The sequence below is a fragment of the Ranitomeya variabilis genome, chromosome 4 (assembly GCF_051348905.1).
Source record: "Ranitomeya variabilis isolate aRanVar5 chromosome 4, aRanVar5.hap1, whole genome shotgun sequence".
Lineage (NCBI taxonomy): Eukaryota > Metazoa > Chordata > Amphibia > Anura > Dendrobatidae > Ranitomeya > Ranitomeya variabilis.
Window position 1 is genome coordinate 91,804,354 of NC_135235.1, and position 18,075 is coordinate 91,822,428.

The window sequence follows — 18,075 nt, forward strand, 5'->3', positions numbered from 1 at the left end:
CTAGCGGCACTTAGAGACTGTTCTCCACCTGTACAGTCCCTGATGAAAGGACATGCCAGAGGTTTGCTCCACTTCTTGCTACTATTCCTTCTCATTCCTTTTTTCTTGATGTTACATATTAGTTGTGTTATCATGTGTTTTTGCTGTGCGCTTGACATGAGTAGATAAAGCCTTGTGTCCTGCAGCTGATAGTGCAGCCTGATGATGAGCCTGGGGAGGAGGCTAAAGAGCAGGTAGTGGGGTGAACCCTGTTCCCCTCATTGGGGCTCATCCCCCTGATAACATGAGGGTGAACTTTACCCAGGGTGACTTGTATGAGTCCCTCTCATTGTCGGGCTGCAGAGGAGGAAGGCAGAGTAAGGAGGAGGCCCAGAAGGACAGCTCCTCCCAGCCTGGTGCCTGCTGCTAGCCTGTCAGTGCCTCCAGTCAGCCTGCCCCTCAATGGTTAACCAGGGGCGGGGAGTGAGGAGGCGAAAGGTTGGTCCAGGGACTTTGCTACGTGTCTCCCTCTCCTTTTATACCTCCTTGCTCCGCTCCTGGAGCCACTGTCCTCCTGAGGCTCAGCTCCTGGCTCCTTCCTCTCCAGAAGTCTCACCAGCCCAGCTCCTGCCATCATGTCCAAACCGGTAGGAAACTTTGCCAGCTGTAGTTGTGGATGCACAGCTCGTCCTGACTCCTGAGCTGCCCGCATGATCCAGCGCTGGGTCTTGTGATCAGGAGTCAGGACTCCTTCTCTGGTACACTGGGGCTGTGTCACTCACTCCCCTGCTCCGGAGTACTGTGTCTTCAAATCTGAAAGTAGGCTGCTAAGTAGTGATTGACAGATTGGGTCTTCTAAGATGTTCTGCAGCAGCAGTTGATTTTTTTAAAGAGCTTTTCTGCTGTAAATAGTTTGATCCTGTCTTCCTTCAGTGTTAGGTCAGTTTTTGCTTAGTGATCATTTTTAGGAAAGCTGGGTGACCACCATATATATGAGCTGCATCACTTGTCCCATTTATCACCTAATTCAAATGATTTGCCATTCATTCAGGCTTCTCGGAAAGCTGGGTGAGCATCTCTGCTGGATCTTACATGTCCGGCCATAAAAACATATATAGTGCTAAAATACAAGGGACGATTATGTTTACTGTAGATCATTTAACACAGAAAGAAAAGTTTGAAGGGTGCTGAGAGGGCAACATGGAAAACTCGAAAATTAGGGTAATTAATTATTTGCAAATATTTCATGGACTCTCATTATTGTAGTCTTCTGTAAGTGTGGGGTCAGACGGTTGTATTTTAAGGTCTGTATACTCACTGCAATGCCTGGACTGACATATATACTCACTGCAATGCCTGGACTGACCTACATACTCACTGGAATACCCGGACTGACCTATATACTCACTGCAATGCCCGGACTGACCCATATACTCACTGCAATGCCCGGACTGACCTATATACTCACTGCGATGCCCGGACTGACGTATATACTCACTGCAATGCCTGGACTGACCTATATACTCACTGCGATGCCCGGACTGACGTATATACTCACTGCAATGCCTGGACTGACCTATATACTTACTGCGATGCCTGGACTGACCTATATACTCACTGTAATGCCCGGACTGACCTATATACTCACTGCAATGCCCGGACTGACCTATATGATCACTGCAATGCCCGGACTGACCTATATACTCACTGCAAAGCCCGGACTGACCCATATACTCACTGCAATGCCCGGACTGACCTATATACTCACTGCGATGCCCGGACTGACGTATATACTCACTGCAATGCCTGGACTGATCTATATACTCACTGCGATGCCCAGACTGACGTATATACTCACTGCAATGCCTGGACTGACCTATATACTTACTGCGATGCCTGGACTGACCTATATACTCACTGTAATGCCCGGACTGACCTATATACTCACTGCAATGCCCGGACTGACCTATATGATCACTGCAATGCCCGGACTGACCTATATACTCACTGCAATGCCCGGACTGACCTATATACTCACTGCAATGCCCGGACTGACCTATATACTCGCTTCAATGCCCGGACTGACCTATATGATCACTGCAATGCCCGGACTGACCTATATACTCACTGCAATGCCTGGACTGACCTATATACTCACTGCAATGCCCGGACTGACCTATATAATCACTGCAATGCCTGGACTGACCTATATACTCACTGCAATGCCCGGACTGACCTATATAATCACTGCAATGCCTGGACTGACGTACAGTTATATGAAAAAGTTTGTGCGCCCCTATTAATCTTAAGCTTAATGTTTTAGAAAAATTGTTTTTTTGCAACAGCTATTTCAGTTTCATATATCTAATAACTGTTGGACACAGTAATGTTTCTGCCTTGAAATTAGGTTTTTTGTACTAACAGAAAATGTGCAATCTTCATTCAAACAAAACTTGACAGGTGCATAAGTATGGGCACCTCACCAGAAAAGTGACATTAATATTTAGTAGATCCTCCTTTTGCAAAAATAACAGCCTCTAGTTGCTTCCTGTAGCTTTTAATGAGTTCCTGGATCCTGGATCAAGGTATTTTTGACCATTCCTCTTTACAAAAGAATTCCAGTTCAGTTAAGTTTGATGGTCGCCGAGCATGGACAGCCCTCTTCAAATGATCCCACAGATGTTCAATGATATTCAGGTCTGGGGACTGGGATGGCCATTCCAGAACAGTGTAATTGTTCCTCTGCATGAATGCCTGAGTAGATTTGGAGCTGTGTTTTGGATCATTGTCTTGCTGAAAGATCCATCCCCTGCGTAACTTCAACTTTGTCACTGATTCATGAACATTATTGTCAAGAATCTGCTGATACTGAGAGGAATCCATGCGTCCCTCAACTTTAACAAGATTCCCGGTGCCGGCATTGGCCACACAGCCCCAAAGCATGATGGAACCTCCACCAAATTTTACTGTGGGTAGCAAGTGTTTTTCTTGGAATGCTGTGTTTTTTTGCCGCCATGCATAACGCCTTTTTGTATGACCAAACAACTCAATCTTGGTTTCATCAGTCCACAGGACCTTCTTCCAAAAAGAAATTGGCTTCTCCATATGTGCTTTTGCATACTTCAGCCGACTCTGTGGCGTGCTTGCAGAAACGGCTTCTTTCGCATCACTCTCCCATACAGCTTCTCCTTGTGCAAAGTGCGTTGTATAGTTGACCGATGCATAGTGACACCATCTGCAGCAAGTTGATGCTGCAGCTCTCTGGAGGTGGTCTGAGGATTGTCCTTGACTGATCTCACCATTCTTCTTCTCTGCCTTTCTGATATTTTTCTTGGCCTGCCACTTCTGGCCTTAACAAGAACTGTACCTGTGTTCTTCCATTTCCTTACTATGTTCCTCACAGTGGAAATTGACAGGTTAAATCTCTGAGACAGCTTTTTGTATCCTTCCCCTGAACAATTATGTTGAATAATCTTTGTTTTCAGATCATTTGACAGTTGTTTTGAGGAGCCCATGATGCCACTCTTCAGAGGAGATTCAAACAGGAGAACAACTTGCAAGTGGCCACTTTAAGTAGCTTTTTTCATGATTGCATACACCTGGCTATGAAGTTCAAAGCTCAATGAGGTTACAAAACCAAAAAAAGTGGTAGTAAGTCAGTAAAAAGTAGGTAGGAGTAGTTAAAACAAGAAAATGATAAGGATGCCCATACTTATGCACCTGTCAAATTTTGTTTGAATGCAGATTGCACATTTTCTGTTAGTACAATAAACCTCATTTCAAGGCAGAAACATTACTGTGTCCAACAGTTATTAGATATATGAAGCTGAAATAGCTGTTGCAAAAAAAACAATTTTTATAAAACGTTAAGCTTAAGATTAATAGGAGTGCCCAAACTTTTTCATATAACTGTATATACTCACTGCAATGCCCGGACTGACATATATATGCTCACTGTAATGCCCGGACTGACCTATATACTCACTGCAATGCCCGGACTGACCTATATAATCACTGCAATGCCTGGACTGACCTATATACTCACTACAATGCCCGGACTGACCTTTATACTCACTGCAATGCCCGGACTGACCTATATGATCACTGCAATGCCCGGGGTGACCTATATACTCACTGCAATGCCCGGACTGACCTATATACTCACTGCAATGCCCAGACTGACCTATATAATCACTGCAATGCCTGGACTGACGTATATACTCACTGCAATGCCCGGACTGACCTATATACTCATTGCAATGCCCGGACTGACCTATATACTCACTCCAATGCCCGGACTGACCTATATACTCACTGCAATGCCCGGACTGACCTATATACTCACTGCAATGCCCGGACTGACCTATATTCTCACTGCAATGCCCGGACTCACCTATATACTCACTGCAATGCCCGGACTGACCTATATACTCACTTCAATGCCCGGACTGACATATATATACTCACTGTAATGCCCGGACTGACATATATATACTCACTGTAATGCCCGGACTGACCTATATACTCACTGAAATGCCTGAAATGATCATGAACTTCCAAACCTGAACTTAGAGCCTCATATACACATAAAAGGATGTACGTTCAGGTCGGGCGTCCCACATCAGGTCCTACATTGGAAACTGTATGTGTGAATTTGGCCTCAGGCCCCTTTCTGATTTGCTCCTACAAGTTCCATCTGTGTTTTTTTTTTTGCTTGGATTGAACACATGCTCATTTGGATGCACAGACCCCCTACGGATCTGTGTATTGGAAAATCGGATGTGTTAATCCGGCCTTGGGCTTGTTTCTCACGTCTGATATTTTTATTCCTCTTCTATTTGTGGTTTTCATATCAAGAAGACCTATCCGTCATAGTCTGTAGGGCTGTTCGCACGTCATTTTCGCACGTCTCCATTTTTTTGTGTTGGTGTTTTTTTTAAGACATTCAATCCGCCCCCCAAAAAATGGAGACGTCCATTTTTCATCCTAGTCGATAACCAACGCAGTCTTTCCCAGTTTCAAGCTCTGCTCCAATAATCTTCTCACACATGGTATTGAAATACCGACTCGCCAGATCACAGAGTGTTGTGTGTGAATCGGAAGTAAACCAGGGAAGCCGGCGGTAAGTATTTTCGTGGCACTACACTACAACCATAGTGAGACATGTTTAGTAGATCACATAGACTGTTATATGTGAAATTGAAGACGCTTTTACAATGTGCGTCTATGGAGTGTAAGAACGAGGCTCCATAGCTTTATATTGTGATGAAAGCGACTTCTGGTTCATACATAAACCCCTGTGTGATCCATAGAGTCAAAATTTGAGTGACATAAGTGAGAAGAGGATTTGAGCTGCGCTGTAAACCAGAGAAGACGGCGATCGGTAAGTATTTTCATTGCGCCACACTAAACACGTATTTAGACAAGTTTTAGCAAGTAAGAATTTTCTTGGGACTGATTCTTGATAAAACACTTATTTCTCAATGCTTGCCATTTCTTCATTTTCTTGATTTCTTTGGTGATTTCCAGTTACAGTTGACTTTCATAGTCCATAAATTCTGTAGATCATTTCTATAATATAGGGCTAGATGAGGATGTTGGTATGTAGCACTAGTTGTCGATGGAACGCCTTAACCCTTTAAAATGCACATAGTGGTCAAGTGCATGGACAGTGTAGTGCAAACAACTATGACACTTGTTACAAGATGGGCCTTCAAAAACCATAATGATGAAAATGTATAAAAATTACAATTTATCACCTACACTCAGGATAGATCTTGCGTTATGGGTCATTGGGATCCACAGCAATCACAGGAATAAGGTCCCTATTCTTTAGTTTGAATCCCAGACGTAGCTGAGTACGGAACATGGTTATCTTCATCAGTCATATAGTCAATGTGTAATAGTCACCTGACATATCATGTTCGTGAAGACTGGTGACTCAGCTTCGGTTTACGTTACTGTATTCCTTTCACGTTACCCGAATGTAGACATGCATGTGTAGGGAGACATATTAAGGAATTCCATTACATTTACTTATCTTTCTGATTATCCGACTTGCTTCCTCAAAAAGTAGGGTAATGCCATGATAAGATCTCATGAAGGTTGACATTCCAAGCCAAATCTGTCAGCTAAATGCTGAATTTAATCTATTACGGTATACGATATTTAATTATTTTTAGTGCACCATTGATTCAATGTGCTGTATATGAGGAGGGGTTACATACAAAATTCAAATCTCAATTACAATGAACAAACGAAGAATGACAGACTGGTGCAGAAGGGAGAGGGCCCTACGCTTGTGGGCTTAGTCTACAGGGTACTGGGGAACGAGACAGTAGGATGGGGGTTGCAGCAGCTCCGATGGTGGTCAGGTGGCAGGTGGTCATTGCAGGCTGTAAACTGCCCATACACTTAAGAACCAAATTAATGTGTGGACATTTTATTGGGCATTCACTTCTCACACATTCATGGGAGACAGTTCACGGTAATTCTCTCCTCTGGCCACACTAGGATGAGACTCTGGACACAGATACGTCAGCTACTCTGCTACCCTCTCGCCATATCTCCAATACAAATGTATAGGAGTTACATACTTTTGTGGCCAAAGCAGGGAGATATAAATGTCTTACATGGACATAAACAAAGAACAGTAGACAAAGAATATATCATCTGTAGACACATGAGATCTGCCAGTGGAAGGTGTGATAAGAGAAAAATTCCATTGACAAGTTTGTAAGTCTTGTAGGAGCTTCACATTCTGTTTGGCAGAACCTAGAGATGAGTGGTGTTACCTGGTCACTGCTTCCCCACATCAATGGAGCAGCTCCCATGTGTGACCACGGCTCCATTCAAGTGGGGAACTCGGAACTGCTGTTTTTCAATAATGGTGGACCCCAAGCAATTTGCAATGTATCATCTATTGGTTACAATCCCATCAAAATGACCAAACCACTCATTATTTGTTGTTGGTTTAAGACATTCTTCTGGTTATACATTTTTTGATAGCTGCGCATTTGTCCAACAGCTATTCCACCCGACATCAGCCACATGTGCATGTGTTTTCCATAGGCTGAGAACATAGTACCAGGCTTGTTGAAAACAGGAATTTTGAGCTGGGACATCCCTATACACATTATTTAATGGATTTGGTTGACATTCACCTTCTAATGTGTATGGCCACCTATAGTGTGCAGACACATCATCTGTACATGGCCAGCAGTGTCCTAGTAGACAGTAGTTCAGCTTATGACTGGCCCATTGTTTGTCTTATTTGTTCTTTTTACTCATTTACATTGAATCAATGGGGAATAGGAATGATAACATTTCTCTGCCTGCAGGGATGTAATGTGGGCTTACACATTTGGACTGCACACGTCAGGATTTCTTGCAGAAATTTTCTGAAGAAAACCGGAAATTTTCTGCAAGAAATCCGCCTTTTTTTTGCGTTTTTTTCCCGTTTTATTCGCGGTTTTTTTAGCATTTTGCAAGCGAAATTAGCTTGCAGAATGCTAAAGTTTTCCAAGCGATCTTTTACATCGCTTGGAAAACTGACTGACAGGTTGGTCACACTTGTCAAACATACTGTTTGACAAGTGTGACCAACTTTTTACTATAGATGCAGCTTATGCAGCATCAATAGTAAAAAGATATCATGTTAAAAATAATAAAAAAAATAAAAAAATGGTTATACTCACCTGCAGACAGCCGATCTCAGCGGTGTCCGTTCCTATAGATGGTGTGTGTGTGCAGGACCTTCGATGACGTCGCGGTCACATGAGCGGTCACGCGACCAATCACAAGACCGCTCACATTAGACCGCTGACATTAGTCGGAATGGTTCGGCAACACTTTAGGCCATGAGCCCAGTTTGGGAATCACCTCACAATTACTTTAATTAATAGAAATCTGGAGACAAGTTGTAATCACTGAACTCCTACATGGTCTACTGAATGCTGCTATATGTGGATCTTTATACATCCGTCATCGGCTCTCAGGCAGTGAAATACCCCGTTGTGGACATACTAATGTCAGCACGACGCTATGTAAATGAGTGCATTCAGCCTAGGTGGGTCTCTCAGAGAAGCTGGAAAGTAATTGACACCGTTTCATACAAAGACTCTTTGTCACATCATATTTGGCACTGAGGAAAGGCAGCAGCCAAGTACACAGAAAGAAATTAAAAGCAAGCATTTTCAGTGGAGGATTAGGGGGTACAAAGTAGAAGTCTTTGATCAGGGTAATTATATTTGTAAAATTACTAAAAATACAGGGTTACATAGGCACATAAGCCAGGATGCATGAGGCACTCACTGGGTTCAATATTTTTACAATTTACATCTACAAATCTTGACATCTTTAAAAAAATTGTACAACTTGTGAATATATAGGTTTATGTATTTATCATTGTGGTTAAAGGGAATCTGTCACCCCTGGGACGTTTTGGTGACCTATTAATATGGGCATACAGGTAATAGAAATGTGACACTGGTCTTACCTGTAGGCCTCATATTAATGGTCTTGTTGCTAAGAAATGTTATATTCTGTCTGTATGCTGATGTTTCTTCCAGGCTCTGGGCCGTGCGGTGCCTGGAAGCAATCCCTGCCTCCTGTCTTCATTGTAATATTACCCCTCCCATCAGCGTCAGTTACGGCCCCGGAATCCCGCGCCTGCGCCCTGCACTCTCTCAGGAATACATACCTTATCCTCCCTTCTATGGGCACTGCATTCAGGGATCTTCTGCGCAGGCGATGGAGACTTCCGCTCTCCACACTCCCTCCATACATAGTCATCGCTATGTACACATGGTGCCTAGTGATGATGGGCAGGGAGGCAGTGGGAAGAGCATATTATCGGTGCGCACACCGGAGGTCACAGTGACTCGCCTGCGCAGAAGATCCCTGAATGCCGCACCACACAAGGGAGGATGAGGTATGTATTTCTGAGGGGGAGTGCAGGGCGCAGGTGTGGGACTCCGGAGCCATAACTGTTGTGGATGGGAGGGGGGTAGTATTACAATGAAGACAGGAGGCAGAGATCTCTGGGGTGTGCGGTGCCTGGAAGAAATCATTACAGAATATAACATTTCTCAGCATCAAGACCATTATTATGAGGCATACAGAAAGGACATGGATTACTGGACCTACTTCTGTGGTCTGATAAGACCAAGATAAACTTATTTGGCAACAATGGTGTCTAGTGTGTGGTGGCAGCCAGGTGAGGAGTACAAAGACTACAGTCAAGCATGGTGGAGGGAGTGTCATGGTTTGGGGCTGCATGAGTGCTGCCGGCTGCGGGGAGCTACAGTTCATTGAGATAGCCATGAATGCCGACATATACTATGACATACTGAAGCAGGGCATGATCCCCTCCCTTTTGGAAACTGGGCCGCAGGGCAGTATTCCAACATGATAACAACCCCACACTCAAAGACCACCACTGCCTTGCTAAAGAAATGTCTCCAGACGTAAACCCTATTGAGCATCTATGGGGCATTCTCAAATGGATGGTGAAGGAACACAAGGTTTCTTACATCCACCAGCTCCATGATATCGTCATGGAGGAGTGGAAGAAGATTCCAGTAGCAGCTGGTGAAGCTCTAGTGAACTCCATGTTCAAGAGAATTAAGGTAGTACCTGAAAATAATGGTGGCCACACAAAATATTGACATGTGTGGCACAATTTGGCCATTTTCACTAGGGATGTACTCACTTTTGTTGCCAGTGGTTTAGACATTATTGACTGCATTGAGTTATTTAGAGGGCACAACAAATGTCCACTGTAATACAAGCTAAAACCAAAAAAGGATGATCAAAAGCGAATGTCGCTTAATATGTATCACACTATGCAAGCATGCTTTTCTATTCCCCTTTTCATGCTATGTATTTTAAAGTTTTGTTTCATAATAAAGTTTGTATTATATATTTTTTTTATAAATGTGGCCTTTTGATCATCCTTTTTTGGCTTTGATTCTGTGAGACAGTTGATATTAGTCAGTCGCACGGGGCCCAAGAGGTAAAGGGGTCGACTACCACCTCCAAAGCAGCAATCAGCTTCGATCCCAGCATTTAAATAAATGGGTGTACTATGAAGCACTTTTGGACTGAAAAGGGGCCCATTTATTGTTCTTCCACAAAGCACATCTTCAGTCTGTGTCCAGCCCTGCACTTGGTGCACCTTTCAGTTCAGTACTCGCTGGAATCAGGGTCTCTGCCCCTACATCATGCTGCTCTCAGATTACATAGAAAACCTGCTGATATATTCCCTTTTATTTAAACCTCTATCAGCTGGAGGAAATGTCTTTCCCACTGCTCCCTGCCAGGAGATTGAATTGATAGAAATGCACCACCGATTGCAAGGGACGCTGCCAAATTTCTACAAACAATACATATTGTGGTTTTACCCAATGACCGCACTGCCTCATACTAAACAAATGCTGAGAACTACTTGAGTATTGCCAAGACAAGAGGTGTATTTGCCAACCTACTTTGCTTGTTTTCCATGTTCCTGTTGTATTTGCTTAGCTGCTGTGAATCGGGTCATTGCCAAACATCTTTGATTTCCTAGAATGAAGAGTTTTGGCTTTCACTTGGGAAGAATATAGAAGCCATCACCAGTAAAGGTCCAGGCAAACCCTGACACTGATAAGGGGCATTTTTGCTCCATGGTGCTGTCATTGGGAGTAGTAATGTGGAGGTTAGACCAGGAGGTAGTGGTGGGAAATGTGATCGTGTGGGCAGACAAAAGGGCCCAACACAACCCTTAAAGGGACTCGGTCACCTGAATTTGGAGGGAACAATTTTCAGCCATAGGGGCGGGGTTTTCGGGTGTTTTATTCACCCTTTCCTTACCCGCTGGCTGCATGCTGGCTGCAATATTGGATTGAAGTTCATTCTCTGTCCTCCATAGTACACGCCTGCGTAAGGCAAGATTGCCTTGTGCAGGCGTGTACTATGGAGGACAGAAAATGAACTTCAATACAATATTGCAGTCAGCGGGTAAGGAAAGGGTGAATCAAACACCCGAACACCCCGCCCCTATGGCTGAAAATTGTTCCCTCCAAATTCAGGTGACAGAGTCCCTTTAACGACAAGTCAAAGAGCCAGAGAGCAGCAATCCGGGGCTGAGGTCGAAGTTACAGCAATTGGGAACATAAGGAAAGGCTCCTGGACCTCAAACCCCCAACAAAATTTCTTCTAAAAGTGTTTGGACTGGTGAGATGTGGGGATGACCCCAAGGGACTCTTACAGTTAGGGTCTTAGAGACCAGAAGATCCTACAGTCCTATCTGGTGGGAAGTCACGTAAGAGTTGGGTTTATGGCTCCGGTAGTGGACTGTACAGTACATAGAGCGGTAATGTCTGTGCCGTACTACGGAGCTGCTCCTACCAATGCTCCTTCAAAAATGTTCTCTAGGGAGACTAACAACTTTTTATTTTTTTAATGAATAATTACAGTTACGAAATCTAGTTTCCTAATTTTTTTCCCAAGATTTTAGTTTATCTGCAGAACAGATGTACATAACGCCATTTCCTACAGACTTGTCTGTACACATGGATTTGGTTTCCAAATTATTGACATTTTGGAGCGGATATTGAGGCACGTGCTTCACAAATTGCTTTATTTCAGTGCTGCAGTCAATCTGTCCATAATAGGAAGCAGCTTTATTATGAGGTTGTTGGTTTTTTTTTACTTTGGACTAAAGGAAACCCCATGAAATCAAAGTCTTATCTTGTAGGTGTGAAACGTTTCTGATAGTATCACGTAATGCCTTTATCAAGATAGAACATAATGATGAAACGCGAATTATAAATCAATTACTGGGGAAATAAAAAATAACATAATATCAATGTGAAACTATTGTACGATAATTCAGGACGGCTGCACTTCAGAGAATTGTTCTGATTGGGTTCATTTGTCGCAATTACCAATTTATAGGATTTCCCAAATATGAACATGTCATTTAGAATAAAGGTAGTTGAGGCTTCTGTAAGTTCATCTACTGATTGGCCAACACCATACTGTATATATTTTACTAAAATCAACATGCTAACAGCCAAGAAATGTTTCTCTACTGTGAATTTAAAGGGAACCTGTCACCCCCAAAATCGAAGGTGAGCTAAGCCCACCGACATCAGGGGCTTATCTACAGCATTCTGTAATGCTGTAGATAAGCCCCGATGTATCCTGAAAGATGAGAAAAAGAGGTTATATTATACTGACCTGGGGGGGCGGTCCGATGGGCGTCGTAGTCCGGTCCGGGCCTCCTATCTTCATAGGATGACGTCCTCTTCTTGTCTTCACGCTGCGGCTTCTGCGCAGGCATACTTTATCTGCCCTGTTGAGGGCAGAGCAAAGTACTGCAGTGCGCAGGAAAGGTCAGAGAGGCCCGGCGCCTGCGCACTGCAGTACTTTGCTGTCAACAGGGCAGATAAAATACGCCGGAGCCGCAGCGTGAAGACAAGAAGAGGACGTCATCGTAAGAAGATGGGAGGCCCCGGACCGGACTGCGATGCGGACAGTATACATCGGGGGCTTATCTACAGCATTCCAGAATGCTGTAGATAAGCCCCCTGATGCCGGTGGGCTTAGCTCACCTTCGATTTTGGGGGTGACAGGTTCCCTTTAAAGGAAAGCCTGCTAGCCAAGTCCATATTCGCGAGTGCACATCCAACAATGCTGACCACTGCAAGAAGCATTTTATGATATCGTTCATGAGTTGTCACTAGGATGTAGTGAAATAAAGGACTAACGCCTGTGCGTTATGGTGAACTCGGTCACAATTTTTTTTTTAAGCTACAATAATTAGCTTCCCGTAAGCATTCATTCATTCAGCAAAATCTGACAGCTCTGCAGCTTACAGGGCTCCAAAACTGTCATTTCAACTTAACTGTAATGTTTGCACAGTCCTAGGATAGTATGGGGTTAAACCTATAGTTATAGTTATTCTCTTACCACAATAAGGCTGCATTCACACAATGAGCTTTTGATGCTGCAGAATTTCTGCACCTATTATTTAAATTATGCTACTTATGGTTTCTCATTGTTTTTTAACGTGCACTTATCACATTTTTTACTCAACGTTTTTGTCTCTTGTTCATATGTCACGCTTTAAATAAAGCTGCTTGGTTTTTGATACTTCCTGTTATTATTACGTTTTATTTATTTTTTATTATTATTATTATTATTCTTGAGTACTCTCAACATAAATTGACATTCTGCACATTTGAAACACGTGCTGCAGGTCAGGTTACACTGAGTAAAAAAAAAGCACACTGGCCATGAGATTTCTATGAATCCCATCCACTTTACTGGAACTGTAAGGCCATGTTCACACTTTGCGGTTTTTACCGCGATTTTGCCGCTGCGGGTCCGCTGCAGTTTCCATTGCGTTTACATTTACATGTAAACCTATGGAAACCGCAAACCACTGTGCACATGCTGCGGGAAAAACCACGCAGAAACGCAGCGGTTTACATTCCGCAGCATGTCACATCTTTGTGCAGAATCGCTGCGATTCTGCACCCATAGAAATGCATTGATCCGCTTACTTCCCGCATGGGGCTGTGCCCACGTTGCGGGAAGTAAGCGGATAATGTGCGGGTGGTACCCGGGGTGGAGGAGAGGAGACTCTCCTCCAGGCCCTGGGAACCATATTTGTGTGTAAAAAAAAAAGAATTAAAATAAAAAATCATGTTATACTCGCCTCTCAGCGCTGCACGTGGCCGGCCGGTCAGAGTTGCTGTGCGAACAGGACCTGCGGTGACGTCGCGGTCACATGACCGTGACGTCGCGGTCACATGACCGTGACGTCACGAAGGGTCCTTCTCGCACATCATCTTTGGAACCGGACCGCCGGGTGCAGCACCGAGGAGATCGGGACGTCAGAGGGTGAGTATATAAACTTTTTATTTTATTTTAACATTACTATTGATGCTGCATATTGCTGCATATGCAGCATCAATAGTATACCCGCAGCGGAAACCGCGGAACAAACCGCGATAAATCTGCAGGGATAACCGCAGCGGTTTTGCCCTGCAGATTTATCAAATCCGCTGCGGGAGAACCCACAGAGGTCACCCGCAAAGTGTGCACATAGCCTAAAATGTTGCTTTTTAAACACATCAAAAATACACAGCAGCAAAATGCACCAAAAGCTCATTGAGGGAACATAACCTAACAGTCAGGTAACACCTCTGTTGACTTAATTAGTTCAAAAGTCCATTTGGGTGACTTAAAGGGAATCTGTCAGCAGGTTTCTGCTGTGTAATTTGAAGGCAGCATGAGGTGGCTGTTAAAGCACAGATTTCAGGGTATGTGCACACATCAGGGTTTCTTGCAGAAATTTCCTGAAGAAAACCGGAAATTTTCTGCAAGAAATACGCATTTTTTTTTTTTTGCGTTTTTTTCCCGTTTTTTTTAGCATTTTGCAAGCGAAATTAGCTGACTGACAGGTTGGTCACAGTTGTCAAACATAGTGTTTGACAAGTGTGACCAACTTTTTACTATAGATGCTGCTTATGCAGCATCAATAGTAAAAGATAGAATGTTTAAAAGTAATAAAAAAAAAAATGGTTATACTCACCTGCAGACAGCCGATCTCCTCAGCGGCGTCCGTTCCTATAGATGATGTGTGTGTGCAGGACCTTCGATGACGTCGCGGTCACATGACCGGTCTCGCGACCAATCACAAGACCGCGACGTCATCGCAGGTCCTTCACCACACACCAGCTATAGGAACCGAAGCGGCAGCATGCACCGCTGAGAGGCGGGAACACTCCGGGGGCCATCGAAGGTGAGTATATCACTATTTTTTATTTTAATTCTTTTCTTTTTTTTTTACCAATTATATGGTGCCCAGTCCGTGGAGGAGAGTCTCCTCTCCTCCACCCTGGGTACCAACCGCACATAATCTGCTTACTTCCCTCATGGTGTGCACAGCCCCGTGCGGGAAGTAAGCAGATCAATGCACTCCTAGGTGTGCGGAACCCCGCAATTCCGCAAATTTAATGAACATGTTGCTTTTTTTTCCGCGATGCGATTTTTTCGTGGAAAAAAATGCAACATTTGCACAAAAAATGCGGAATACACTGTAAATAATGGGAGGCATATGTTAGCGTTTTTTTCGCGTTTTTATCACGTTTTTATAGCGAAAAAACGTGAAAAAAACGCGAAAAATACTGAACGTGTGCACATGGCCTCAGTGATGCCTCTCTTATCAAATTGGGAAGTTTTGTTTGCTTGCAATGATTGTTATAGCACCAGGAGCTTATTATTGCTGGACGCAGCAGCATCTGCATGCTAGTCTGACTCCGCCCCTTCCTGTGACAGGCAGCTCACAGTCTATGGACATTGTACATACAGAACCTGGTGTGGGTGGGGTTAGCTTTCTCAGCTCTGCTTCATTGTTAAATCTAAAAACTCTGATTGTGTCAGAATGAGTGCACCTATTAAACTAAGTGATACATCCTTGGATTCAGCTTCTCTTTTCCTTCATTATGCTGCTCTTAGATGAGATAGCAAAAACCTGCTGACAGATTCCCTTTAAGTTGTGCAGGTGATAGTCTGAGGTATAATTATTATACTGAATAAATTATCATCATAATCAGGTGGCTGCAAGGTTTAGAAAATCTTGAAGTATCAAGCCCTCAGGCACAACTGACACATTCAGTAGTTTCCCACACAGTTTATTTCCAAGCCAATGTATTTGCATTGGGCTGTAATATTACTATTATCCTGGATAGACGAGAGGCTCTTTTTGCCTCTATTGATGGAATGTAAACTTTTAGACACAATCATTGAGTAGGTTTAGAAGTGTTCCAGCGTCCGTGCTAAAAGTAAATCATTCGCGCATGGTCTAGGAATTAATTAATAATCATGGTTCTATTGTCAATATAAGATTTCACCTCTTCTAATTGTGTTCATATAAATTTAGAAATAAAATCCAGGACATTGTGAACTTCCACTACTCTGTGTGCTCTAGGTTTTGTATTTGTTTGCGATACATTTTCTTTGTTTCCTAGATAGATGAGTGCATATACTGTGTAATGAGCTGGTACTTTGTATTATTTGGTTAGATTAAAGGGAATTGTTAACTCAGACAACCCATGTTACCAGGGGAAGGTCACAGTATGTAGACTTTTACTCTGAGTTTCATAGTTAAGGATCATTTGCTTTGTACTTGTTATATGTCACTTCTAGTACCTTATTGTAAACCTCTGACAAACTGAGATAATCTAGGTTGAATTGTCCTCTCAGTCCTCCCTTTAAATAAGTAATGCCCCAAGTGTCCCTTAAGACAAATAGTATCCCCTAGTGACTCCTTAAAAAGTAATGCCACCTCCAAAAATACTAATTATACCTTTTGTGTAACCGCCACAAAAAGGAAAAATGTATACTCCTAATCTGATCTACTAAGGTGTACTACTGCAGAGTGGGCCGCACAGACATCACAATGCAGTGACACACTTGTTTCATCTATGCCTGAATGCTGACTTCTTGAAGGTCACAGGTCTAAAGCGACCTACTGAATGGAGATCAATGGATCCAACCATATCCGTTACCTCAATGTCGATACAATTCAAAGTTGCACTCTTCCAGACAGTAGGGGCACCTGACCAGAACTTCAGAACATTTGCACTTCCATGTATTTTTGGCCAATTTATTTGTAAAATTTCCATAGTAAAAAAAAGAGAAAGTGTTACTTACTTTTTTAATTTTGTACCCCTAAGATTTTGCACTTAAGGCAACCACTCATGGATCCCACCCCATGGTCAGGGCCGTCATCATCACCTTGCATGCCAGGGCCCTAAGCAGGTGGGGGGGGGACACCGGCGCACTATGGGGACCCTGTGACAGCGCTGGTGAGTGAGCCCTCCACTTGCTTGGGGTCCGATACTTGCAATACTTTCCTATCCAATTATTCTGTATGGAGAACTATGTGGTGCACATAATACTGTATGGAGCAATATATGGAACTCGTTGTTCTGTGTGGAGCACTATATGGGGCTCATTATTCTGTATGGAGCAATATATGGGGCTCATTATTCTGTATGGAGCAATATATGGGGCTCATTATTCTGTGTGGAGCACTATATGGGGCATATTAGTCTGTATGAAGCAATATATGGGGTCATTATTCAGTATGGAGCAGTATATGGGGCTCATTATTCTGTATGGAGCATAATATGGGGCACATTAGTCTGTGTGGAGCAATATATGGGGCTCATTATTCTGTATGGAGCAACATATGGGGTACATTAGTCTGTGTGAATGACTATGTGGTGCCCATGATACTGTATGGAGGGCTATAATGTCCGGTTTCTGAGCTATTGTAGAATGTGCAATAGATATCACTCATGTAATGTAAGAAGTAAGTGAAGTCTTTGGCATTGCACTACATCTATATTTCTCTGCTGTATCTGTGCATCATGTATTGTGGTATGTGTTAAAGGGGCCCACTGAGACTCTTTCACCCAGGGCCCACAAAAACCTAGAGCCTACCCTGCCCACAGTCATCATGTAAGAAATTTTGAAAGCAGAAAAGTCTTATTTGAGGACATTTCCTTAGTCCACACTTTCTAAGGCAGCCCTCCAGTAGAGGTAGAGCGCTGCTGCCACCAGTAATGTGAGCGGTTGACCCAATAACTTAATGCTAAGGAATTACTGTTTCAATAATTTACTAATTCTTTTGGGTGGTAGAGTCCCTTACATATTACATTAAAGTTGTTCCAACACTCATATTTTGATGAGACCGGCAACCATCTTAAGTTTATGGGGCCTCATATTTGAAAGGAGGACAGTTCAAATTGGGACACCCAATAACTTTAGTTTGCAGAGGTGGTAATCTGCTGGTTTGGCCCCTCCCCTCACTGAAAACACAAGAACCGTTGTCTGAGCCATATGTTTGTGTATGGCGCAGTTGGGAGAGAAATCCCGGCTATGGGCACTTTCTTGAGTTTTAATGAGAAAATTCTGTCTATAAGATCTCAAAAATAAATAGCCATTAATTTCTGGATGTTCTTAGGATTTCCGTGACCTGTACAGCAGAAGAGCAATAGCTTTTAGGTCAGGGATGTTTTATGGGGAGTCCAAAAG

General features: G+C 43.3%; 1 protein-coding gene across 2 annotated transcripts in view; it reads left to right on the forward strand.

The window, feature by feature from the left end:
- The first annotated feature begins 468 nt into the window (after nt 1-468).
- The window catches only part of PAPSS2 (3'-phosphoadenosine 5'-phosphosulfate synthase 2), a 71,562-nt gene continuing 53,955 nt past the window's right edge, over nt 469-18,075 (forward strand). For both annotated transcript variants that reach the window (XM_077258900.1, XM_077258901.1), the window contains exon 1: nt 469-626. In XM_077258900.1, coding sequence (XP_077115015.1) covers nt 615-626 — 12 coding nt within the window. In that variant the 5' untranslated portion in view covers nt 469-614. The remainder of the gene's footprint in view (nt 627-18,075) is intronic.